General features: G+C 42.1%; 2 protein-coding genes across 5 annotated transcripts in view; one reads left to right on the top strand and one right to left on the bottom strand.

Annotated features, from left to right (window-relative positions):
* Positions 1-8261, top strand: part of LOC103181045 (serine/threonine-protein phosphatase 4 regulatory subunit 1) — a 48746-nt gene extending 40485 nt beyond the window's left edge. For all 3 annotated transcript variants that reach the window (XM_042346125.1, XM_042346118.1, XM_042346132.1), the window contains 6 exons: positions 536-697; positions 1350-1450; positions 2875-2995; positions 3625-3759; positions 4980-5121; positions 5473-8261. In XM_042346125.1, coding sequence (XP_042202059.1) covers positions 536-697; positions 1350-1450; positions 2875-2995; positions 3625-3759; positions 4980-5121; positions 5473-5636 — 825 coding nt within the window. In that variant the 3' untranslated portion in view covers positions 5637-8261. The remainder of the gene's footprint in view (positions 1-535; positions 698-1349; positions 1451-2874; positions 2996-3624; positions 3760-4979; positions 5122-5472) is intronic.
* A 1452-nt stretch (positions 8262-9713) lies between these two features.
* The window catches only part of ralbp1 (ralA binding protein 1), a 30001-nt gene continuing 12212 nt past the window's right edge, over positions 9714-27502 (bottom strand). For both annotated transcript variants that reach the window (XM_007897247.2, XM_007897248.2), the window contains exons 2-10: positions 23247-23532; positions 22303-22764; positions 18497-18846; positions 15975-16136; positions 15492-15623; positions 14661-14771; positions 13259-13380; positions 11382-11508; positions 9714-10844 (exon numbers count right to left, since the gene is read on the bottom strand). In XM_007897247.2, the coding sequence (XP_007895438.2) occupies positions 10602-10844; positions 11382-11508; positions 13259-13380; positions 14661-14771; positions 15492-15623; positions 15975-16136; positions 18497-18846; positions 22303-22764; positions 23247-23532 (1995 nt within the window). In that variant the 3' untranslated portion in view covers positions 9714-10601. The remainder of the gene's footprint in view (positions 10845-11381; positions 11509-13258; positions 13381-14660; positions 14772-15491; positions 15624-15974; positions 16137-18496; positions 18847-22302; positions 22765-23246; positions 23533-27502) is intronic.

The raw sequence follows: 27502 nt of genomic DNA, 5'->3' as shown, positions 1-27502 counted from the left end.
ACAAATACTGGTTAATGGATTTTAACAATGTATAACATTCTGGAATGCTAACCTCATGTTTGGGGGAAAGGGATCACAACTCCCTGCATCCTTGTTGCTGGTTGGTTTGCATGTGAAGATTAAATTCCACAGACTCCATGTTTGCTTAAGATTATGAATGCCTCCATGATGTCTGTGACCACAATCTATGCTGAGTTAGCTGATCTCAATAGTAATGATGATATGGGTGTTTCATTTGCCTTTAAAGACCCTGGCATGAGAGGGGAAATCGGTCAAAGTTCCTGCTCATATATATTATATGTCTATGAGAACATGATTGGGTTTAGCTCCAATGGCCCCCACAGTCAAATAACCTGCTGATGTACCCTCTTCAAGGTTCACAAATGAATAATAGCCACTCGGATAAGATACCAGAGGCCACCCATGGAACCATACCCCAAAATAAGTCAAAATGTGGGGAGTGGATAGGAATATATTGGCAGAAAACAATATGTCCGTGTCTGCTTGATGATCTTTTCTGGTTATACTTTTCTAGTGGAAGGTTCGCCGGACTCTCGCATTTTCCATTCACGAGCTGGCAGGTATTCTCGGAGACCAATTAACCACATCAGATTTGGTTCCCATTTTCAATGGCTTTTTGAAAGATCTTGATGAAGTCCGGATAGGAGTCCTCAAACATTTGTATGACTTCTTAAAGGTAATTGTGTTGCTATTCTGAGCTAACGAGTATCGTACAGGATGACCAAAAAGTCTTGATATCTACCCTATTATCTAAAAAAATCATAATTTCTTTTTAGATATTATAATAATATTATGCCTTTTTGGTCATGTACCATTGAGGCATTGCTGTTCATTGATCAAATGTCAATGAAGAAATAGTCCCATCAAAACTTGCCTAAGGCTTCCCGGGCAAATCTCCTTACACCACACGACTCTGTTTATCTAGCAATCAGTAGGAACCCAGTTAGTCGACTGGCAGTTTGCTTTTCAAGGATCGTAATCCCTCTCTTTCTCCCCCCGCCCCCCCCCCCCACCCCACAAATGTGGTCACTCAATCCACGATTGTTTGTGGGACACTGTTGGCTGCCGTGTTTCGCCCACAAGATACAGTTGGTAATTCTGTGAAGCACTTTGAGACATCTCAATGACGTGATAAGGTTCTATATCAAAAGCAAGTATTATTATCAAAACTTATTGCTATGTATCCAACTATGGCACAGGTATGATTGTGAGCATTGATATGACCTTATAATTCTGTTCAAAATTTTTTGAATTAATATAATAATAAAAAATTTGCCATAGTTTGCAGTTTATTTTTATATACATTTATTTTTGTTTTTGTTCAACAGTTGCTTCAACCAGAGAAGCGAAGGGAATACCTCTCTCAACTCCAGGAATTCATGGTGACAGACAATAGCAGGAACTGGCGCTTCAGAGCTGAGCTTGCTGAGTATGTGTACAAGCCAGGGGAATGTGTGCTAAATATTCCATGTGTTAACTTCATTCAAGAAAGTTGATGTTTCTCTTACGCTGAAGAAACTTTATTTTTACGGTTCCATCAAAATTATTTAATTGATTGTAGAAAATACAGGAAACTTTGAAAACTGAAATGGGTGGTTTTTTTCCCTTATAAGTTATTATTGAAGTGAAACTACTACTTTGCACTCTGCTTGCAAACTTTAATCCTTCCACTTCTCTTAAAACTGTTGAGGTCAAATAAGAGCTCAGTATAAATGCCATGAATTGGTTCTGTAATCTGAAGTTACCTCCGGAGTGGCAAATAGGCATTTTTATATTTCTAATGAGTTGGGTTTTGTTCGTGTTGATCAAGGACTAGGTGTTTCACAATGAGGGGGAGTGGGGGGAGACATGTATCTTTAAGGATGAATGACCACAGGCTATCTAAGGAACAAGTGGACACCATTCAACCAAGTCAAGCTTCACAAGTACATATTTTCTATCTCCTTTTAACTATCCGAGGCAAATTGCATCTATGGTCTAGTGGGGGCAGTGTATTCCACATTTACAAATGTTTATGTGAACAAACGTTTCCTGAGCTCCAGGAGTAACTTGTTTAGCTCTAATTTTAAGACCATATCCTCTTGTATGAGCAACATTGCAAAGCACTGATAGGATAGTAGTCAAACAGTAATGCACTGAAGTGGAAATGTATTAAATCTTTTCCTAAAGAAATTGGGTAGAGAAAGGGAAAAGAAAGAAAAGATTGTTCAGCCCCTTATGAGTAATGGGTTTAAAGAGATTAAAGTTCGGTATTGTGTCACGAGCTTAGTACTGACATCTTATTTTTCTAGTGATTCTAACTTCTACATCAGTTTTGTAATTCTAGTTTCTTCCAGCTGTGGATCCTGATAAGTCAAGGCCTCAGATATTAAAATAAATTGATCTGTAATCAAATTGCTGACGGGGGGGGGGGAGAACCATCTTGAATGAAGGAGAACTGTGGTGCATTTGATCCTGAGCTTTGAAAAGGATTATTGGAATTGTGATGGATGTAACTTGTACTTTAATAACCCGCTAAGCACATGCCATTGGAAGCAAGAAGGAGATCACATTTCATCCTCTGTTTGCGACTGCCCTCTCCTTACACTTTGATTCCCTTGCCACTTTCTGCTCTGTACCAAGCTGCCCCTGAGTGTGCTCGCTTGGCACTGCTTTCTTGTTCACTTTTTCTTAACTACTTCTTCTCCTATTCCTGCTGACTAGTTTTTTCACTCTGGGTTGCCTGTTTGTACCGCTTCTTGGTTCCCCCCTTCCATCACCATCAAGATGATGAGAATGAGTTATAATGAAAAACTTAAATGTTGTCGCCTTTCACCAGTGTCACCTTGTGACTGATTGTGCTGTTTATTTTAGACAGATGATTTTGCTGTTGGAATTGTACAGCCCCAAAGACGTGTATGACTCCCTGCGGCCCATTGCACTCAGTCTCTGCAGTGATAAAGTTTCTTCAGTCCGATGGATTGCCTACAAACTGGTAAGGAACTTTGGAAAGAGTGCCCTCTGGCTGCGGGTCTTCCTGCACCGTACAATTCCAGGAAGCTCCCACTTTTGATTTCAGGTCCTTGCTTGATGTGCTTATCTCATCTGATTAAGTGGTTGGTAACATTGATTGGCTTGAGTGCTCCTGACCCTACTTTTCTGACCTTACCGCTCCTGTACTTTATATGAGGACAGGATTGGGCTCCACTTCAGTGAGCGTCTTTCCTCCCTTACTCATTGCCCCGACCATGTCCGTTTGGTTCAGTTGGTAGCTCCACCTGAAGGGAGCTTCCCACTGGGTGTCCTGGACAATAATTACCCAGATTGGTCATTCACTCCATGCTTGTTTGGGAGAATATTGTTGTATGCAAATTGGCTACTGCATTCACCTTCAAGTATACAATCATTGCACTTGCCGAGGATTACCTATCAAGCTCTGACGTTTTGATGTTATTAGTGCTCTGTCAATTGCAAGGATTATTGTGGTGCATTATCTCCCAAATGCTCCATTCTGTGATTATCTTCAAAACGTGTGTTTGTGTGTAGAAACTGTCCTGATGTTTCCTCGTAGACAGTGCTAGTAATCTTGAGAGCGATGTAAAGACTGAATTTGTGTTCCTCTAGGTGGGTGAGATGATTAGAAAATGCTATGTGACGTCGACTCCAGGGTTGGCAGTGGACTTCATGAATGAGCTTGTCGATAAATTTTGCCATTGTGCTAAATGGTCAGGTCGTCAATCCTTTGTCTTTGTCTGTCAGGTAAGATTTTCCCAAAGTGATCTACTTTGGGATTCCAGTTCACCATAATAGAATTGGATACTGGTATCTTTTGCTGTTGCTCTGGGCTTTAAACCTGTGGAAATGCATAATATACAGTGAATTTGGCTGGGGGAACCCACCTTTCTGTATTACAACAACCACTTGCACATATCTAATGCCCTTCATGTTGGGCAGCATCTCAGAGTGCTGGAGTAGCTATAGAAACAACAGGAAGCTTCACACAAGCAAGGAAGCTTGTAGCTTATGTAAGAAGCAATTTAAAATTGTTAGGAAAAATGCATACCTTCCCAATGAGAATCAGAAGTGTTCCCCGACTTCAAGTTATACATTTTGACGTACACAGAGAGCCCTGGAATTGGCACTCTTGAACAGAGTGGTTTGTTTCCATTATTGGATTCTAGTACTAAAGACGTTTGACATTTTCTTAACTGAATTATAACCACTTGATGTTGTACTATTTTGCTTTTGTAATGTTATTACATTGTCCCTATCAATTTTTTATAACTAGCGCATGAAAGCAGTTTTCTCCTTGTGTTCATTCAACCCTTCAATGCAAAGGACACCAACTAACACTAGGACAAGCAGGTGACTTGCTTCTAGACATCTGCAAACCCCCCTAAGCTGGATACTTAGAAGGGCACATGTGGTTATTTTCACTTTCAACTCAAGGGGAAGCACGTGGTCTTTAAAATATAAGAGTAACTTTATCAAAGTTACTTCCAGTGCATCCAAGAGCTGTTGTAGAAGTTGAGTCTGGCAATGACAGTTGTGCACATTTCAATTTTTGGAATCACCATCAGTTCTGCGATCTTCACAAACCAGAGTTACGTCAATTGTAATTTCCGGCTTGCAGATATGTGATTTATGAGGTTATATAAATGTCAAATTGCAAATTCCAACTAATAAAAGGCCACAGAAGGCAACAAGAGAAACAGACATTTTTGGCGGCACTTTGACCTGCCCGGATCTTACAATTTTGGATTGGTAAACTTAAAGACACAGTTAGCACCTATCTGCTTCTAAAATTTTGACCTCTGTTAAATGGGCTGTAGATTGCTGTTTTTACCTGTTTTGAAATGTGAGTAAACAGTTTTGCCTTACAGAACTGGGTGGTTTGGGATATTATAAGAGCGTGGTGTTTAATCTGAGCACATGGTGCACATTAAAAATCAGATTTTCTACATTTTCTTTAAATGCAGGCTGTAATTGAAGATGATTGTATCCCTATAGACCAGTTTACAGAGCACCTGATGCCACACTTACTACAGTTGGTGTCAGATCCTGTTCCAAATGTCAGAGTGCTGCTAGCAAAAACTTTGAGACAAACGCTTTTGGAAAAAGGTGAGGCTCTTTTGCTGTCTCGTCCCACGCACTAAATATACAATGTTCATTATGAAAACCTAGTTGACATATCTGCTGGGTGTCCATCTCTCTCTCCCTCCCACAACCTTTCAAATAAACCAATGATTCTAAATTAATGGAAGATTAAAAAGAGACAAAATACACCTTTTATCTGTCCTTAAACTGTTTTGATATTTTTTCTCTGGATTGGCTGTTATCGAGGATGCCATGTGTTAAGTTTGATAAGTTGTAAATTAGTTCTAGTTTCTGTGAAGCACTTTGAGATGTTATGATGAGATGATGAGGCGTATCAAATACAAGGATGATTGTTGTTTTTATCTTTTCTTGCAGAATACTTTCTGAACTCGGCAAGCTCTCACCAAGAAGCCGTGGAGCAGATCACTGTAGCACTGCAGGCTGATCAAGACCGGGATGTTCGATATTTTGCCAGCATTTACCCCAACAGTACAAAGCTTGGTGACGATGCCATGAGCACTGCTTCTTCCACTTACTAAAAGTTCTTAGCACCATTACGAGTGCTTTTAATGTTGTGTAGCAGCTGGAATATCCTGGGTGAGTGCTCCAGAATACGGAGGGGATATCTGTTCTGTAGACTGAACAATCAGGTTTCGTGGATGTGGTGAAGTGCCCAGTGGTTCCTAATTACACTGAGCTTCAGTGAGTCGTGTGACAGTGACTTTTTCCCTACTTTGACCACAGAAAATTTCTCAGAGGATCTTACCACCGAAGCCTTAACTCCTGTATTCATTAAAAAAAACTCGAATGGCCGGAGCCTTCTTGATGGAGGAGGGATTATCCATTTTTAAACTAATCATTCCTTCCTGAAAGTTATAAGAAATGTTACCAACAATTCAAGTCTGTACAACAGTTACTACATTTGCAAAGAATAAGAACTAGTAAAGTTTAAAAAGTGTATTTATCTCAATGGTGTACAAGAAATTTTAATGTACTGATTCAGAAAAAAGAAATCTTCAACTATACTAGTTATACGAAAGGGTTTGATCTAAGTGAATTAGTTGTATCTTGTTAAGTTTGGACACAAGTTCTCAAAAACGCCCCTTTCATACTGGGAAGATTTCACAAGCCAGCAGCTGTGGGAGAATTGCTGCCGCTGTCCTAACTTGCCTTCCCTGCAGTAGTTCTCCTCGTACCCGCCTTGGTTACTGCACAAGAACTGGCCAAAGAGGAAAAGTATTAAGGGGGAAAGAGGAAAACTCCTGCATGTTCCCACACGTATTGTGCTTGCACGTGGTTTGTAGTTTATTTTTTTAAAAAAACTTTTCTTTAGTCAATCCCTTTGTAAAGAACCATGCATTTACTAGAAGGAAACCCTGTGTGGGGGGGAGGCAGCAGGATTTTTTCATAAGTGGAAAATCCATGTGCTTAGTCCACCTGTCATTTTTGTTCCACCCGGCCCAACTGGTATCTGTATCCACTGCAAAAGATATGTCTTGTCAAATTCAGGTGCATGATATTAGCAGTGGTTGATCTACAAAGGTGGGAGAGAACTGAAATTAGAAGACAAATCTGATGCATTTTGAAAATTAGACACGTTATTTTGTTTCTTGATTTGTTTAGCCTCTACGTGCATGAATGGTTGACTGGTGGATGTATGTTGGGAATAGGCAAGAGATATTGCCTTGAGACACTGTCCATTTGAGCTTTGTGCCATGTTGAGGCAAACTTCCAATACTGATCATCAAAGGATTGTTTTTTTTAGAACAAAGTTGTTTGCTATTCAGTACCTTTGCTACATGCAGCCTGTTCTATGCCTCTTTTAAGATAATTTTAACCTTTTGTGGAATTTTGCTTTCATTGATGCTGTTTTGCGCAAGCTGGTGTTCACTGAGACTTGCTTATTGACCTACCTGGTTTGGCTTGGTTCAGGACCTCAGTGATCCCAGTCTTACATTAAATGCTATGAATCTACTCAGTGACCACCACAGGTGAGCAGTGGTTTCTGGTTTTCACTGTAATCTGCCTCAAAGTTTTGTCTGCTCCATAATACAAGACTTCATTGAAGCCATTTTATTTGCTGGTGGACTTATCTGTGAGAGTTAACTGGGCAAAAGTTTCTCTTCAGTCCAGGGATTTGTTTTTCGCACGATAAGTCCTTGGTTAGCCTAGTTTCTGGAAGTAAGTAATCGAATATGTCCCGGGTGTGCTCCACACTGGCAGGAAGGCCAGAGCGCACCCTACTTGTGCAACAGCAACTTTGCAGTCCCAGAGCTCCCCCACCCACCCCCCAGCCACTCAAAACACCTCAGTTCCAAACTAGCCTAAGGGTTAGGGTGCTTTCCGAGATATACCCTTGAGATTTTCCACTGCTTTAGTATACTTTGGTTTGTATGTCGGGGGCTGGAAAAACAAAATAGAACGTGTATGTTATCTACTCAAGGTGTGGACTTTGTTCTTTAACAGAACTTCACCCTTCACATACTATTTTAATTTGTCCTCGGTGGTTTCACTTGGAGTTGCTGGTTTCCTATATGTGCGTTTATTTTATGGCTCATCATTTGTGCTGTCTTCAGCTATTGAACTGCGGGCCTTATATATTGAAGAGTCCATGGTCACCTAATCAAATGGCCGTAACAGCTTTATTTAAAGGGACATGCCATAGGTTAGTTTCTCTTCTTCCCCCACCCCCCTTGATGCTGATGATCTTGATGTATAGTTTGGACTTTTGAAATTGTGAGACCAAACATCCCGCAGATAAACGAACATGGTGCTGCAAGGCATTGATTAACATTTGGACTTCAAGTGTGAGTTTAAAATGTGTGCAGTGGGAACTCTCTTAAGGGCTCAGCAGTAACACTACAAAGCATCAAATGTTTCTGATAATGCAGCACATTTCCGTACCCACACACAGCAATTTGTGCTTGTCGGTTTCATGCTGGTCATGTCCTGCGCAGTATGTTTTGAATTGGATTAGCACATGTGCTTTACAAGTCTGAAAGTTTGGGGTATTTTAACTTTTTATCATGATCAGCTCAATGCTGCACTTTTTTTATATGTACATACCTGTGAGCACTCGAGTGCTAGTTGTTGATCATGTCATAAAAAGCAGTTGGTATAGAAGTTGTTCTGTACTTGTCCAAATAAAAATAAATATCCAACTACGTGTAATGTTTTAAATGTACAATTTCAGTTCTCTTCCAATTCTCTTGGTGTGAATGCATAAGCAGGTGGTGTGGTAGCTTCACCGCCCCAATAGAATTCAGTACCCATTGGCAAATGTGAGCACCAGCCACTGTCCAAATCAGGCCCAGGTCCGTAGAAACTGGTGCTGAGTTTGACTGGTACCTCTTGCAGTTGTGACATGATGACCGTAAGTTCATGTTTTGTGCAAATTCACATGTGTGATAGAGCTACATGCAACTATAGAAATTTACTACTATTTAATCCAGTTATCCTGTCTTATCTCCCCCATACTCTTTTATATTTCTCCTTTTCAGATATGCATTTAAATCCTTCTTACAAACATATATGAATTATACCTCAATCAAGGCATTCCATTCCACATTTTAAGATATTTGAACCTCTCCCTTTGCTACAGCAGGTAATTGTTTGTTCTAAATCATAGAGCACAAAAGGAGGCCGTTCGATCCATCATATCTGTGCCAGCTCTTTGAAAAGAGCTATTCAATCCCACTCCCCTCTCCCTGCAAAGTTGCTCTTAAGTCATGTTGCAGGTAATTGGGCAACTGTGATGTGGGAATTGTGAAAGTCTTGTTTTACATGGGAAGTACAGCCTGTGTAAATCTGTGCTGATGATACCTAACCCTGGTCAGATTAAGAAATTGTGATTATGGGGGAAAACTGCCATTAGTCTAGTCCTGTTACCCCAATGCCTTCCTTTGATTGTTTTCTAAATGTGCTACTCCAATGAGAATTTGAAGAGTAGTCTGTCTGCCTACCCTGAGAGATATCCCAGGCGCACGCACACCAAACTCGGTCTTGATTTTCACCTAATCTGTCTAAGCATATGCTATTGCTTTGAAGCTAAGTATCTCCATGTGGATATGTTGTGCGGTCCCTGGTGGATTTTTACATATAATGATGAGGAAGGCAACACAATGAAGCAGTTTGTAGAAAAAGGGTCTGCAATTGAAATTTAAAATAGAGTCCTATTGTAAATTCTGGGACAAATTAGATTGATTAGCCCACACCTGAATAAAACGCATACAGTGATGTGAACCTTGATGGTTTAACGCAATCATTGGCTGAGTGGCAACAATTTCCCATTACAGCACAAGCTGCTCACAGATGGTTGCAAATGATCAAAGGAAAGGATAAGGAGGCTGTCATTTGCTGGTCTGCTGTAACTGATATCAGACATTCTCAACAGGAAACAATGCAGCAATCAACATCCCACACTATGGGCTATGCTATCCAATTTTTTGTAACTGCTTACCAGTACAACACTAACCCTTTGTCCCCCATGCCAAACAATCAGAGTGTGTGCACATCTAACCACTTAAAACGCTAGTGTTAAGGCAAACATCAAGCTACAGAAGAGAATTAACACTTCCATCTTTGGTTAGGCACCAGTTTGGCTAATACCCACAGTATAAGCTGAGAACAAATAAAGGTGTTTTATTCAGCAGTTAAACTGAACCTATTACACAGGACTTAGGAAGGTAGATTGACAAGTTGAAATGCTCTTCAGTCACTATCATTAGTGGCAGCAAAATGGCACTTCAGAGACATTGAAAACCATAACTGCACCGTGAAACCGAGTGCTTCTGAGGACAAGCAGCTCTGGCCTGTTCCCGACAAAGGGCTTTGTGCATGCACACATCATGGGCATTTTCTTACTTTTATTTTAAATTATGGATCAGTGCAAACAACTGTACAAAAGCAGGAGTTATCAGAAGTCCAGGACAATCTAAATTTCAGGTTGGTATCATTGTAACATCTAAGCAAACAGCCAACCATTTAATTAATGATAAATACTGACAGTTTTAAAAAAAGACAGGTTACTGACAACCACACACACATTACCAACTCTGCTCATGGGTAACAATTCATAGTTAATCACTCATTTGTATTTAGTATTAAGTTTCTTAAAAGGCCTCGACCCTGAACATCCCTGGCACTGTCTGATCCTCAGCTAGAAATATATAGATTTTTTTATAGGGAAAATTCCATTTAAAATAAAGTACTTTCCACATGCATAATTGCAAAAGAAAAAAAAAGTGGCCTAGAGACTGTTCACAGTCCTTCATAAGGAGACAAAAACCCATATTTCCATTTAAAAAAAACTCAATATTTCTCTGTGCTTACCAACACCATTCACCTCATGGCTTTTATCTGTCATACTTCAGGTATTGTAACTTTATTCACCAAAAATTAAACTGTAGAAAAGGATAAGAATTGTTACAGTTCACTGCTTGTACAGCTTTCTGGTCAGAGTTAAGTGCGTCTGCAATGCATTTGTGCAAGTTGCACAGAGCTCTTTAGATTGCAGTCTCCTTACGATCTTTATTTGGAGAGGGCTTCAATGCTTCCTTCACAACCTTGGTCTCAGCCACATTGTCCCTGTGCTGCTGAGGAGCAGCATTGCCTTTTGCAAGTTCGTCTCCGTCTTCCTGAGTCTCTTGTTTCAGTCTTTGCATCTGTAACAGTCGAAGCTGCACTCGCAGTTCAATAATGGCCTCTCGTTCATCGTGGATCGCCTGGTTCAGGTGGTTGTTCTTTACCTGAGGAGAGGAACATAAGTCATTTTGGGGAACTTGTAGCTTGTTTACATACAGAAAGTTTAATGGTTGCATTATACATTTTCTGCAACATGCTGAGCACCAAGAGAATTTAATTTGCTGAATATCTTCAAACCATCTCCATTCTCACACAAGGATGGAAAATGGGATTCATGGTAGGGTCATATCCAGGTGTGCACAGTGGTGAGAGAGTTTACAGATGTATCTCCCCAATCCCTCTCCATGTACTGGTGGATAAAGGTACAGCATGATGCAGCAATCTCCCCTCCAATGTTTTGTAATGGGAACATAAACTTTATTAAAGATACTTTAATGAGAAAACTCTTAGAGTAACTGCATCAGAAGAGGATGAGGTTGGGAAAAAAAGTGAAAACAGCAAAGATGACAAAGAGAAATCTCAAGTTTATGACCTTCCACCACATCCCAAGAAATTAGCCCATTACATTGCATTGGTCCTTCATTTCTTCCAGCAGTGCTCACACTAATTTTTAGGGATGTGGTGAAATGCTGAATGCTTACTTCCAATTCTTCGTTCTGACGTTGAAGATCTTCCAAGATGAGCTGCAGCTCTTCTTCATCTTCACTCTCGCTCTCACTTTCTGAGGAGTATTCCTCAGTTTCGCTGCGACCATGCTGCTGCTGGCGACTGCGAGGCAAACCGAACAAAAACATCTCAAACATGTCAGGGAGCATAAGGAGACCAAGAATGTGCTCTGGTCTAAATCAATGCTCCGAAGATTATTGTGAAAATCTTGTTTTACAACTAACGGTCCACTAATTTAGTTCATTTTCATTTATTGAAGGTTTTTACTTTCTGTACATTGTATAAAACAATGAGAAGTCGCAGCAACAACAACAAGATTCCATTTATAGACCGCCTTTCACGTCAGGAGGACGTCCCAAGGTGCTGTACAGTTGGGTCAGGATCCGAGCATTGGGGGGAAACGGTGAGGGGAGGGAAGGGAGTGAGGAGGGGGTAGAGAGTTGAGAGGGGAGCTGAAGGCTCGGTCAAAGAGAAAGGTCTTGAGACCGGCCTTGAAGGAGTAAAGGGAGGAGGCGGCGAAGGCACTGGGGGATAGAGTTCCAGAGCCTAGGGGCTGAGAGGCTGAAGGCCCGGCCACCGATGGTAGGGCGGTTGGGGCGGGGGACCGGAGCCAGAGGAACAGAGGGTACGGGCAGGTAGGTAGAAGAGTTTGGAGTATGGATGGTGGGGTGGGGGGATGAAAAAGATACCACTAACTAAGGCCAAGTACCACTATTTGAGAGAGCTATGAAAGATCCAAAATGTTGGATTTGACTTTTTTCCACCCCCAGAGACAGAAACATTACTATGGGTACTAACATCAACTCAACAGAAAACAAGTAGGTTGAACCTAAAACCCATGGGATTTGCTCACTCTAACCTTTGCAATACTTGTTCATGCAAAAAAAAAGTTTGAGTAATGGTGTGCAAAAACATCTGGAAAAATGGCAGCTGGATTGGCCAGGACAAAGACTGTCAATTGACTCTATTCAGATATTTTATCAGATCGTGGCAAACTTTTTAAATACCCAAGTATAATGTAGGGAAACGTGAAGTCATCCACCTAGGTGGCAAAAACAGTAGAGCAGATTATTTTTTAGAAGGGGAGACTAGATAGTGTTAGCGTTCAGAGGGACTTGGGTGTCCTTGTACACCAGTCACAAAAAGTTAGTTTGCAGGTACAGCAAGTAATTAGGAAGGCTAACGGTATGTTGGCATTTGTTACAAAAGGGTTAGAATATAAGAGTAGGGAAGTCTTGCTGCACCCGAACAGGGCCCTGGTGAGACCGCACCTAGAGTATTGTGTACAGTTTTGGTCTCCTTATTCAAGAAAGGATGTACTTGCCTTGGACGGGGTACAACGTAGATTCACTAGGTTGGTACCTGGGATGAGTTATGAGGATGGGTTGAGCAATTTAGGCCTATATTCTCTAGAATATAGAAGAATGAGAGGTGATTCTTATAGAAACCTATAAGATTATAAAGGGGCACGACAGAATAGATAGTGGGAAACGTTTTCCCCTGGTTGGAGAAACTATAACCAGGGGTCACAGTTTTAAAATTAGGGTTAAGTTCTTTTGCACTGAGTTGAGGAAAAACGTCTTCACTCAGAGGGTAGTGAGTTTATGGAATTCTCTACCCCAAAGGGCTGTAGATGCTCAGTCCTTGAACATATTCAAGACTGAGATTGATAGATTTCTTGTGGATAAAGGGATTAAGGGATATGGGGATAAGGCAGGGAGGTGGAGTTAGAATAGATCAGCCATGATCTTATTGAATGGCGGGGCAGCCTCAAGGGGCCGAATGGCCTACTCTTAATTCTTATGTTCTTTTCTCCAGCCTTTAATGCCCTCACTTCCCAAGGATCACTCACCTCTGAATTTCTGCAATCTCAGCTCGCAGGCGTTCAATTTCCTCTTTTTCGGTAGCAATCTGTCGCCGCAGGTACTGCTCCATTGTCACCAGCTCCTCTTGTTCCGTCAGGATTTCATTCTCCTTTAACACAATATTGTCCAGTCACTACAGCAGCCGCAGATTTGGATGGCGTAGAAACAGTGAAATTGTGTAACACAGTCAATGTGTACTAATCCAAATTTAGATAGAAACTATTCAGTTTCCATATTGTTGCAGGATGAGTATCTATCATATTGCATTCTGCATAGATCAAACAGTACTTCAACACACCAAATCTGTCTTAGCTTTATTCCTCTCTCTCAGCGAGTGGCTCAGTCAGTGCATGTTGCAGGAATCTCAACATGACAATACTTTAATGTCGAGTAAATCTTCATACATGCTTTCATTACATCCAGGCTTGACTATGCAAACACATTACTTGTCAGCCTCCCCACCTCCTCCCTCCATAGGCTGCAGAGCATCCAGAACTCTGCAACCCGTGTCCTCTCCCGCACCAGGCTTCGCAATCCTATCAACCCCATCCTCACCCGTCTCCACTGGCTTCCCATCACACAGAGGATACAGTTCAAGTTCCTGGTCCTCACCTTCAAAGCGCTCCACGGTCTTGCTCCCGCCCCTGCCACTGTACACCCTTAACCCCCTACCATCCTGCACGCTCCCTCCGCTCAGCGGGCTCCAGCCTGCTTTACACCCCCCGCTTCGCTCGCCCCACTATGGGCGGGCGGGCCTTCTGCCACTCTGTCCCCACCTTCTGGAACTCCATCTTACAGTCCCTCCACCTCGCCCCCTCCATTGCCACCTTCAAGATTCATCTCAAGACCCTCCTCTTCGACCGTGCTTTCGGTCTCCCTGCTTCCCCCCCCCCCGCCCTCCCCGACGCCGAACCCCTGCTCGGATCCGAAACTCTGTCTGTCCAGCACCTTGCGACGTCCTCCCAATGTGAAAGGCACTTTACAAATGTAATTTTGTTGTTGTTTAAAGAGGAAACGTCGCAACACATGATTCTGAAAGTATAGTGTGTGTGTGTGAGTGAGTCTCTCTCTCATGCCAATCCCCACTCCCATCACTTTCCACATTGCACTGGTTACATCCCATCTCTGTAAAGCACTTGAGACATTCTTACTTGAAAGATGCTAATTGAGTGCAAGATATTCGCACTGTGTGTGTGTGTCTCTCTCTCTTTAACTGTTTGTGTGTCTTTCTACCTTCTTGTACTTGCTGGTTCCAGTACAATCACGATCTCGGCATATGTGTGTCATTAAAATAAATTATCAACATCATTAGTCAGGCACAAAAAAGGTAAAATACAAGAGGATTGTGGACTGAATACAGTTCAAACATTATTCTGCTGTTTAGCATACCTGAGCCAGTAGAATATTAATGACTTCTTCTTCATTCTCATTCATTTCTTCCTTAGACACGTCCTCCTTGGAAAGGCTAGCAATTTCTTGGGCTATCTTCGTTTCACATTCCTTTAATTGCACAAAAATAAAATGTAACATGTCCGTTAGTGAAGGGAGTTTTGCTCCAAAAACTGCTTGTTTTGTCTCTGTTTAGGCACATTCCCACTGATTTAATGAGCCAATGCCTGAACACAGAAGCAAATTGTCAGTGCGTTTCACTTGACAGCAAAGTGCAGCACAGATTAATTTGGATGATACCAAAACTGGAGTAAGGCATTGGCCCATCAAGCCTGTTCCTATTTGCTACTGAAAGCACAGGCCTAGCCCCAAAGTATGGTTTTAATTCATTAACTTCTGTTTCTCACTGCTAATAGTAATGATTAGCCATATTCACTGGAGAAGAGGTGGTTAACAGGGGCCGTAATCAAAGAGTTCAATATTATTAAAGCATTTCAGACGGTAAATCGTAAAGGATTATTTGTTGGCTAAATTGACCAGATCAGTAATTGGGCATAACCTCAAGATTATTACAAGAAACATAAGCGGAGTTAGCAGCCATTAATTTTTAAACAAACCGTTAGAAGGATGTGGAACAGGTTACCAACAGTGACTATTGAAGCCAAGTCAACTATAGTACATTAGTATTTATCCATAAATATTGGTCTTATAGTAATGTACATTATGAAACATGAACTAGAAGAGGTGGGACCAATATTGGCACATCTTCCTCTGCTGCTGTCTATCACAGGGCACACCAATCCGAGAGAAGGGAAATTCCACTAAACTCACCTGCCTTTTTGCTTCCCGGAACTTGCGTTTTAGTGCTGTTAAAATTCGCTGCACCTCCCACAGCCTCTCCTCTTTGGATAAGTCCTTTATGCCAGCCTGTAGGTCTCTGTGCAAGCAATTAAGCAGGAACTCCTGGAGGGACACAGTGATAGCTCAACCCAACAGATTCCAAATATATGAATAAAACTGTACCAGCTTGTTTGTCACTGCCTCCGTTGAAACATTCGAACTCTCTCCCAAAAACTGTTTTTCCCCTCATCTCTCTCTGCTTTCAAACCCTCTTAAAGATTACATTTCACTGTGTTCTACGCAAACAGTCTTAAATTCTCCCTCCCCTTCTGAAGCGCTTTAAGATGCTGATTTTACATGAAAGGCTCTGTGTAAGTGCAAGGTGTTATTTCCTCAATAGTTTAACACTGGGAACGTGGGGAATCAGGACAACGTACATTCTTATCGGCCCACAAAATACTCCTAAAGACATACCTGTCGTCGAATCTCTTCCTTGATGGTCTCCTGGGTCTCAGGCAAGGCCGGCATCGTTGCCACATTGGACCAACGAAGGGGTTTTATCACCGGCTTCAACTCCATGTCTCCAAACAGCTCTTTGACATGAGTGAAAAATATGTACAGCACACGATTACTGATCTGCAGAGGACAAGAGAGGAATTAGTGCAAGAACTCACAAGATGTGCAACACTTAATGTTATGTTACAAAGAGTTAAAGAAAGAGAAAAAAAAATTTCATTCCTAGACATCTGACCGACAGTCTTTACACTATGAACCCAAAAACCTCAAAGGCTTTTTTGAAGGGGACTGGGGGTGAAATGCTCTTGCTCGCGGAATATTTGGATAATCCCAGTGGCGGCCAGTTAAAATTATTCAAATGTACTGCTTCAATGAGCTGAAGTCAACCTCTTGACCTCTGTAAACAAACAGGATGTTCGACACAGGCAGAGGGTAGTAAAAAGAGAAACATGGGGCACAGAACGACATTTTAACAAAATGGAGATATTTGTTAGTTACACAGGATAAACCCAACAAAACATCAGGTCAAGTTCACCCACAGTAGCTAACCATAAACGATTTTAATATAAAGGGGCCACAATCAGTGCAACACTGAGAAAAAGAATGAACAACCATAAAATGGCAGTGTGAGCAGAGGCAGAATCCATGTTTTAATAATAATAAAACAGCTTTAATAGCTGTGTGAAGTGCTTTGAGATGTTCCTGAGATGTAAAAGATTCCATGTAAATTAAAATTGTTGTTGTTGTTGCAGTTAGATCAGCCATGATCGTATCGAATGGCGGGGCAGGCTCGAGGGGCCGAATGGCCTACTCCTGCTCCTAATTTTTATGTTCTTAAGGTCCCAAAAGCAGCCATGAAGTGAACAACCAATTTGCCAGTAGGTCTGGTGAACAGCACAGCTCCCATCTAGTTTCGAACAGCGTCATGGGATCTGTAACATCCACCTGAACCGGCTTGACCTTATATTGAAGTCAACATTTTTCTCATTTGGATGTTGCATTTGCTTAAAATAGTCACTACCTGTATCAGCCTGTGAAGAGTTTTGAGAATTTACAATATGTTAAGGCTCTAAAAATATATTCACAATTCAAATGAGGCTGTTCCAAATATTTCGCAAACGTGCTGAAATTCTAGTGCACACACTAAAATTATTTGAAGACTGTTTCATATTGTAACATTACAAGTTTCTCTCCAGAGGCAAGTCTGTTTCTAGAGGCAAAAAGGGGCTGTTTAACAGATGGACTGATAAATACTTAGAAAGGAAGGGTATCAAGGGGAACAGTGAAAAGGCAGGGAAAGGGGATTACAAGATCTGTGGTGATGGTTAATAAACTGACAGAACAGGGCTGACAGTCTGAATGCCCCCTTCCTTTTTCTAATTTTCTGGTAATGTACAGCATTTTGCTGGTTTTGCTGGATCTGCTTCACAGGGAGCTGTGGATCAGAGACATTCAAATGGATATGGTAAAGTTGCTGAGTAAGCAAATGGGCTTGGCAGTGTTCTGCACCTGCATCTTCAAATCGTTGCACTAAGTGCTGGGATGACCTCAAGCCGGTTGTGCATATGCAAACTTACCTTAAGATGTTTTTCTTTTGGATGCTTCCTTGCCAAATAATGGAAACTCAATCACAAAACAGTAGCAGACTTCTTCACGATTCCTTTACCATTATTGCACAAACAGAAATCACCCCGCCACCCCCACAAACAAAACCTTCTCATGCTGATCTATGTATGTGTAAATCTCTTGATGTAATTGCTATGATGAAGAGATATCTGCACAGGAGTGGAATGTCATTTGATCCAAGTTTCTGGAGACTATAGAAAACTGCCCCCTCCCCCCCCAAACAAAATGCAATATTAAAGCAGCATTTTAACTAAGGTAGCTCTGTTAAAGGTCGATCCAACCGTGACTCAGGTTGTTAATGTTGCACAGAAATTCAGCATTCAGCATGCGCAGTATTACTCAAGGTTATTTGATCCTCCAATAATTTACTCAATTAGTGTTATTAATTCACAGCGTTGCAACCGCAGTGAAACATGATGTGCTCACTGTAACATATCTACAGTAAAATGCACCAAGCTGAGTGTTATAGCCAAAATAAAATGCACTCTGCTCACTATGCTATACCCACAGTAAAATAAATGTGCTGGTTTACTGCACTAAACGTAGTGAAATGTGACTTGCTCATTTCGTAAAACACAGTGAAGTGTGATGCAATCGCTGCACTAAAACCATTGTGAAAGTAGAAGAGCTGAATCCCTTGAGGAGATACTCAAGTGGCGCCATGTTACCAATTGGCAAATAAAATACATTTCTCTCTCCCACACTTAACAGGGAAGAAATAGCGAGCAACCTGTATAAACATATAAAGATTTCAGCATTGACAATATTTGCTAAGAATGATAATACACAAGCTTACTCGATACTCAAAACCCTCAGTGGAGAGGGAGGCCATTGTGGCTGAGGCAAAGACCTACCTGAACAGTGGGGCTAAGAACAATGGAAATATTCTGGACGTTCATTTTCGTTTCACTCTCTTTAGCAATGACGTGATCCATGTGGATGATAAGCCAAGAAACAAGGAGGTAATTAGTCTTGGGCAGTTCTCTCACTAGCCGCTGGCACTCTTGCACTTTTTCACAGTCCGTGCCCTTCCCACAAGCATCCTCAAACCGTGTCAAGAGCTCCTTGGTGAGGACGTGTTCAGGCAGTTCACGGAGGTACTGTTTCAGTAGGCTGGCCACTGTGTTTGCGTCATAATCCTCCAGATTCGGAGACTCCTCTCGGTCATACACGATTTTCAATTCATCAACTTTTGATTTGGTACCTAGATTGTGGGGAGGAAAGGTGCGGAGGGAGGAGGGGCGAGAAAGGGAAGAGAGAAAGAAAATTCACTCACAAAATCTTTCTTTGAGACTCCAGACAATTAGAACTAGTAATTGAGATAATAAAAGTCTAATGCTGTCATAAACACCTCTTAATATTCTCTTACGTATTAGGTGTTTCGCCCACAAAATACAATCAATTCACTTTACTTCCATCAGTTCTGACAAAGGGCCGTGGACCCGAAACATTGACTCACTTTCCTTTCTCCATAAATGCTGCCTGATCTGCTGAGTGTTCCCAGCGACTTCTGTTTATGTTCCACTTTACTGTATATTCTGTCAAGGACTTCAGGGAAGTCCTCGGGATATCCCAGCGCCTTAGGACATCCTCCCGACGTGAAAGGCGCTTTGCAAACGTAATGTTTTTGTTGTCTCAATGCTGTGATAAGGTGCTATATGAAATGTAAAGATTATTATATATAGGTGGGGGTGGGGGTCGCGGGGGGGGGGGGGGGAGGAGGAGTACTTTCAATATAAATTACTGGAGGGCTACTCGAATCCCTCTGCACTCTTGTCCCACTCTGCAATCTCCTGCAGATCCTATTCCCCTTTCTTCACCCACTGGTCCGATGTTGGTCTGCTGCTAATTCCCCTCCATCCCATCATCAATGGCTCAACTTTCAACACCATGACAGTTCCAAAGTTCAGAATATTGTGGAATCTGGCCAAGCAGGTTAGCCGGACCAATGGTCTTCTACTGCCTGAATTAATCATGATGAAACTTTCTATGTTAAATCCTTTCAAGTGAGTTAATGTTGCAAGGCTGACAGGGCGGAGCTCCTCCTTCCCACACTTCAGACACCCGCAACACAATTCTCTACAGCTATAAAGGAACCCCCCCACAACACCCACAAAAAAAAGCAACAACTCCAGTCCCCAAAGAGCCCCACTGTCTTGGAAGGGGCTCTGAGATGCCATCCGGCGTTGAGGGTGCTACATAAATCCAAGTTGTTGTTGTTGTTGCCCTTCCCAGCCAAAGAACGTCAATGAGCGATAGCACCTGAAAATGCTGGATCCTCAATTTAGGGATCTGTATGAATTATGTAATCTAACAATACAAAGTCCAGAAGAGTGTACAACTTTTACATAAAAAACATTATCAGTATATTAAAAAAAAGTGTCCAGATAAGACTGGACACTTTGTTTTTTTGGATAAGACTTGCCAATGTCCATCTATAGTGAACAGGGAACAGTGTCACTTGCACTTTGAGTTGCTTGCTCCAGACATTTTGAAGCATTCGTTATACAAGATTCTCTAGCATTGTTATAGATTATGGAGATTTTTTGCCCACATGTAAACAAATGTGCATTATCGCAACACTTATGCATGCACCCAACTTCATTTAAAAACTCCTTGGACTGAGAAGTTTACAAAATAGTAGCTTTTGCATATTTTCTCCAATCCTCTGCGGAAGTAACTGACTTATAATAAGGCACAGAATCAAAGTCCAGTACCTTGCTGGTACCTTGGCCAAACAGCCACTTGTCACGTGGAAGCCAGGCAGTCAACATGGAGAGGCTATTCAACTGTGCTGAACATGATTTGATCCTTGCCTCCGATCAAACGCTGTTGGATTAGATCCAGTTTTGACATCACAATTTTCCTCTGCCTTATCCCAGGGATACAGAGGTCAGTTGTTATACCCACCACCACAGTCAGTATGGGTGAGGTCAGATGGTTTGGATTAGCTCAGGGCAGCCTAATAGTATGCCTGGTCTGGACAGCAGTGGATTTATACACTAACTCATTGGGAAGGTAAATGACTTTTAACCATAAAAAAAAAGTACTTTAAGGTCAGCTGGAAGCAAGAAAACCTCATTCCAACCACACCTCAAAATGACAAGCAATCAACCTAAATATAGTAGAGCCCAGTTATAATTTGGTAGTTGGGTCCATTAAATACCAAACTGCCCTGTAACTGGGCACAACTGCTGGGGAGCACTTCCATACTAATATAATAATAATCATCGCTGCATTTAGTATCGCGCCTCATGTCGTTGAGATGCCTCAAAACGCTTCACAGAATATATTGTAAAGTGAATTTACAGTATATTTTGTAGGAAAAAATATGTTCACTGTGTATACAGCAGAGCATCCCATGCTCCTTATTCTAAATAATTTTAAGATTGGCACCAATGTCACTTGACAACCCAATTACTGGGAAGTCAACAACTTGTTTTTAAGCACTTAGGGCCCCTGCCGGCATTTTACAGCTAACCAGGCAGCTTCTGCCTGTAGTCTGTACTTTTCTTGTAAGTAAACACCAGGGTACACACCCCAGTAAGGAAACTAGTGTGAGCGTTATTATTGAGTTCTAGTGATTAGATTATAGGTGTCGCGGTGCAACTTAAAATCACACAGTGTTATTCGTTTACAACATAGGAAAACACGGCTTTGAAACAGACTATTAAACATGTAACGACACAATTTTTAAACTACCGCACAGATGGGTTATAAAAACATGACTCTCAGCAGCAAAATACTAATTTTGTATTTAATAACTGAGGTAGAATATAATCTGTTCACTGCTTTATTGAGGCAAGCCTTTTGTTTTTCTCTTTCACTTTTCTCACCTTCCCCACCCACTACCCAAAGATATTTGACTCCTCTTTCGTTCTGCTGTGATCACAGCCTCACACCCAAGTGGACCATTATTTAAGGGTGACATTGGACACTGACTGCAACCAGCTATTCAACCAATGATGAACCTGATCCTGTCCCTACCTGGAATCCTCACAAATATCTCCAGTGGCAGTGACCACTGGTTAGAGATCAGAGCAGGAACCATGGCCCAATCTTAACCCAAGCACATCACGAGCAGCTGTACAGCCCAACTGCTCCCCTGCCTGGGATCAACTAGCCAGGATCATGTCAGGGCTCAAACATGGCACTTTTGGCTCTGTGTAGCTTAGTGCTACACCACTACCTTCACCTACTAAGCCATTGAGGGAACGTTGCTGAGCATTTGCAGTAATACAAATCAAGATTGTTTCTCCATATAAAATAAATTTCAAGGGTACTGAAAGGTTTGGATTAACTAAGAATAATGATGGGGGACCCATTGGAAGCACGGCTTCAAAGCAGACTCAGAGAAAAATTCAGATACGTGCCTCCAAGCCGTTGTGTGAAGTCAAAGTATCAGAGACAATGACTCAAAAGAAATTAAGAAAGACATTAAGACAGAAAAAAGTAGTGCTCAAGAAGATGTGTGTTTAAGCAAGGTTTCAGTTCCAGGATGTTTTGAACACCTGTTCAGAGTGGCTTCCCGTTTCAGGGTTCTATGTTCGCTCCTTGTCAAAGGTTTTGGGGTATTAGAAGTTCTAAGAGTGAGAATCTCCCAGCTTCCCAATAGCTACACAGATAGCAATGAAAAAGTAGAAACAAGGTGCAAATGTACCTGATACTCTATAAATCCCCTCGCACTTCATGCCAAAACGTTCAATGTAGTCAATGCACTCGCGAAAAACCGCTGGCAACTGGATCCCATCGTACAGCATAGTCCTCTCTATAGCCTCAGTTAGCGGGACTCCAAAGATGGGCCTGAGGGAAAAGGGAATTTCCACCTGCACAACTTCCAGCTCTACAGCAGGTTTCTTCTTTTTCTTTTTCTCTTTCCACTGCTTCACAACATCGGCCGCTGTCAAATCTTTGGACTTTTTCTCCTTGTGTTTGTCTTCTTTATGTTTCTCTTCTTTGTGCTTTTCTTCCTTTGGCTTCTCTTTGACTTTAAAGTCCTTTTCTTTCTTCTTGGAGAAACTCGGCTTTTTGAAGACATGAATGCCCTTTGGCCTCTTCATCTTTGACGGACTCTCTGCTTCGTCACCCGAGCTGTCCTCTTGGAAGGCCGCATATCCCTCGGCTATTGGAAAGAGAAGAGGATAAGGGTTAAGATCTATTTCATTTTTCCTGCTGAAAGCACAGTCCTCCTATAAATGTACTGCCACAACTGGATAATAGAGATGGACTGTTTTTTTTCTCCTTCTCACCCACCCATTTATTTCTTGAAAGACCAGGAATCCTTTCTGACGTATGGTTCTATGGGCGGCAGCCAGTATATTAGCTAAATGGCTATTCTTCACATCTGAGCCTCAAGAGAGAGGATGTCAGCAGGCTATTCTACAGTAGAGAACATCACAAACTAGTCTGTTTCAATCTTCATCAGGCAGCCACACACAAACACACACAGCTCCCACCACACAAAGCAAGCAGCAATGCTGGCTGATTTTCCACCCTTAAACCAAGTCTGTGGGGCCATCAACAGGGATTCTGCTAATTCACTTAGGCTTACTTTGATAACAGCAATACCACAGTCCAGGGAAAAGCAAATTAGTTGCTACTTACTCCGTTTTTCTTTCTTTTTAAATTTTCCTTTTTTCTTTCCGTGTTCCTTTTCGTCATCGGACACAATGTCAGCAGACTCGTGCAGCCCATCATGAGGCGGAGAGTTCTCACCGGTACGGTAGAGTCCAGGGAACTTTGTTGGACTGATCTCCTCGGAGCTGGGTGTCCGGGCCAGCCCACTGCCATGTTCAGCCCTGCGGTGTTCACTCGGACTGCTTGTTGGTGGCAGGAAGCATTCAGTCATTGTTGCTCTTGGGAATTGTTCTCGTTTACCTGTCCATAACACCTAGGAATTCAAGCAAAGGATTATTGAATGCACAAAACATTCCACGATACTATCAAGTGTGCTTTTAATAGAACACAGGCAGTTTTTGTGCTACAAGCATAAGGCTCTTTCTTCTCTCTATTCAGCCCTGCTCCATCTTGTAGCCCCACAGACATGGTATCGCTAATACCTCACAAGAGCCGTACATATTTAGCAATCTGGAAATGCAGAAGTGATGTTGCATTTCAGAGCTCCAGGTTCCTCTAGGTCATAGTTGCAAAGATTTCTTAAAGGAACGCAAGTGATTTTGCCTGTTCACATGAACACTGTTCACAGCAGCTTCTTCAGGCAGTCACCCGGGACAGCTGATCAAACTCCAAGTCAGGTCTTACCAGATCCGGAGTTGGGGAAAAAAGAACTTTTGGACATTAGTTACTTTCGCAGGAAAAATAACAACGTGAAAACAGTATAAATCACTAGGGCGAGTCTGGGTACTAATTCAGGATTACTGGGACACTTTCAGGAACATGTCTTTGATATTTTGCTGTTTTAAGATTAGCAATAGAACAAGTCAAGAGACAAAGTCTGGACAAAAAGCTTGTGTTATGAATCAACTTAAGAATTCATTGGTAAAATAAGTATTAAATAAATCCTTGTAAATGTGGAGATTGACATGCTTCAGCTAATCAGCGAAGATGTGAAGTTAAATAAAATTAACTTTAATGGTAAATATAGAACACAGGATCTTATGTTGAAAATCAAACTAAGCAGGTTTTGAGAGGGGATCCTCGTGAATTTATTAACAATATCTACTTACATTTTATATAGCATTTTATGTCAGGAGGACATGTCTCAAAGCTGCAGAGGGTACACTGTAAACCAGCGGTTTTCAATTTTTTTTGCCCTGTGCCCTACTTCGGACATTATTGTTCTATGCGCACCACTGTCTTTCTAGAACACAGCATGTTCGCATGCTTATCGGGAGTCACGCGCCCATCTCCACTTGGCTTTTTGCTGGTTAGCGACCGAAGGAACAGGACAAACCAGTATTTCTTTGTTCTTCCTCCGCTTTCTCTGAGGCCCAGCCTCTCCTCACACTTCTCTTCCCAACCCTTCACTTGGGAAAAATGACAGTAAGTAAAAATTCTTACCCAGTAACCTGTCTACGCTCACCAGTTTGAAACTCCTGATGTAAATTTTAGCAATTGTGCATTTTGTAGGCAAAAATAGCAGCCAATTTGCACACAGCAACAAACCATGCAACAAACAGCCATGAAATGAGTAACCAATTTTATTTGGGGGATTGTTGGCAAGGACACTGGAAGAAACTCCGTTCAGTTTTTGAATAGCGCCATGGATTTTTAACGTCCACCTGTGCAGGCACAGGCAGAAGCGCTATTTGACGTCTAATTCCCTCACCTCCGTAACATTGTCCGACTCCGCCATTACCTCACCCCTCAGGCCGCTGAAACTCTTGTTCATGCGTTCATCAGCTCCAGGCTCAACTATGCAAATGCCCTGCTTGTCAGCCTTCCCAATTCCTCCCTTCACGGGCTGCAGATAATCCAGAACTCTGCAGCCCGTGTCCTCTCCTGCACCAAACTTCGGACCCCATCTCCGTCATTCTCGCCCGACTCCATTGACTCTCTATCCTTCAGAGGATCCAGTTCAAGATCCTGGTCCTCACATACAAACCCCTCCATGGCCTCGACCCACCCTACCTCTGTGACAACCTAACCACCTACCAACCCGCCCGTTCCCTCCGCTCAGCCGGCTCTGGCCTGCTCCACGTCCCCCAACCCGCCCCACCATTGGTGGGAGAGCCTTCAACCACTCTGCCCCCAACTTCTCGAATTCCATCCCCCAGTCACTCCGCCTCGTCCCCTTCAAGTCCTGCCTCAAGACCCTCCTCATCAGCCAGCCTCCCCTCCCTTCCCCCCTCCCCCCCACCACCCCCGACCCCAGCTCGGGTCTGAAATGCTGTATGCTGTCCAGCGCCTTGGGACGTCCTCCTGACGTGAAAGGCGCTATACAAATGTAATCTTGTTGTTGTAGTACTCTATTCTTTCTCAAACATCCAGAATTATTTCCAAATTAGCAACCCTTGAACAGGAGGGCTGTTGATCCAAATAAGCCACAAGTTGCAAAAGTTTCCAACCAGTAAAATAACCTTAAGACAAGGATAATAAAATATAATAAAGCTTGCATTTGATATTGCATATTATCACGTCTTCAAAGCGCCTCAAAACGCTTCACAGAATAAACTGTAAGGTGAATGGACTGTGTATTTTGTGGACGAAATGCAGTAGCCCACAAGCAGTCATGGATTGAGTGACCAAATTATTATTATTATTTTTCAAGCGATTATTACCCATGGAAAAGCAATCGTCCATCGACTAACAACTGGGTTCCTACTTACTGCTAGGTAAAAAGAGGTGTGTGGAGTAAGGATACTTGCCCAACATTTCGCCCTGCCCAGGAATCAAACCCGGGTCCTCTCATTTGCGAAACGACTGCTCTAAGCGCTAAGCTACAGGATAATAAAAGTATGAGATTTTAAAGCAAATGATGTTGGTATGTATGAAAATACAAAGGGGTATCAAACACCCTGAGTAACGCGGTCAAAAGGGTTGAGGAGGAATGCCTGGCAAAAAGCACCAAAAATAACTGATTGAGACAGAATGGGTTGTCATTGATGAGATCTTTGAGTCTTTAGACATGTTTAGCCAAAGCCCTAATGGGTAGAGTTGGATAAGCAGCAAAATCAACATTTGATACAAAGTGATGGCAATGGTGTCACAGGATGCTATCCTGGATGGAGGATGCTGCTGTATATAAATGCAAATTGGTGCAAAAAGCATCAAAAGTCAAACCAAGCTACTGTCACACTCGCCTCCCGCTACCTATCTGAAGAAAGCACTAGCAGCAGACACTTAGGAAACCAGATGTTTGGTCCCATCTTGGACGGGGAATATGTTAACGCACTGGAAAGAACAGGATGGAAAGTAAAGTGCATCTCCACACGATTAATTTCATGAACAAAACATTCCTGAGAAGCTACTAAGATCGCAATAACACAATGCAGCAGATGTGAGGAAACAAAAGAGCTCTTTATAGTGGGACCAAGGAAATAAACTTGTTTAAAAAAACATGCGGATAAGGGTTGGGACAAACACTGTCTATATTACCCCATAAAGTGGTTGTACTACAATTACGAGAATTAAAGTATACGCATGAAATCTGCTCGAGATTGTTGCACTGAAACCGCTCAACTCAAAAACAAAAGGAAATCGGTAGGGCAAGACCAGACTGGCATGGACAGCTGTTGCAACGATGCAGAGGCGGCCACAGATTAGCCCTTTGCACGTGAAGGTTTAAAAAAAAACAACCAGCCTCTCTCTACCAGACCCATTTTACTTCTTAAAACCGAACAGTAAATTTTTTNAATAAAATTGTGAACGAATACACTGCACTATCTTAAAAACGGTGCCCCTGCAAGTCCCACAACTTCATAATCTGGCCACAGATTAATCCTAATACAGCACACGTGCTAAAAATGTGGAGTCCACTAGTTCAGTGTTAAGAGCGCTCGCCTGCTAGCGAGAGGACCCGGCCTCGATTCCCAGGCAGGGCGAAACCTTAGGCAGGTTTCCTTACTCCACACGCCCCGGTTCACCTAGCAGTAAGTAGGAACCCAGTTAGTCGATTGGCGAATCACTTTTCTGAGGGTAATAATCCTTTCAAAAAACAAGACATTTTTTTAAAAAAATAAAAAATGTGGTCACTCAATCCACTTCCGTTTGTGAGACACTGCTTTGTGCCGTTTTTCGCTCACAAAATGTAAGGTCAATTCACTTTACAGTATATTCTGTGTGGTGCTTTGAAACGCCTCAAAGATGTGATAAGGCACTATATGAAATATAGGGATTATTATAAGCTTTAGGAATATTACAGTTCAGATGTGAAAACTGAGGAAGCCAATGGCATTTGC

This window comes from Callorhinchus milii, unplaced genomic scaffold, assembly GCF_018977255.1.
Source record: "Callorhinchus milii isolate IMCB2004 unplaced genomic scaffold, IMCB_Cmil_1.0 Scaffold2, whole genome shotgun sequence".
NCBI lineage: Eukaryota > Metazoa > Chordata > Chondrichthyes > Chimaeriformes > Callorhinchidae > Callorhinchus > Callorhinchus milii.
The sequence above is the reverse complement of the archived record's forward strand: the minus strand, read 5'-3'. Positions and strand labels throughout refer to the sequence as shown.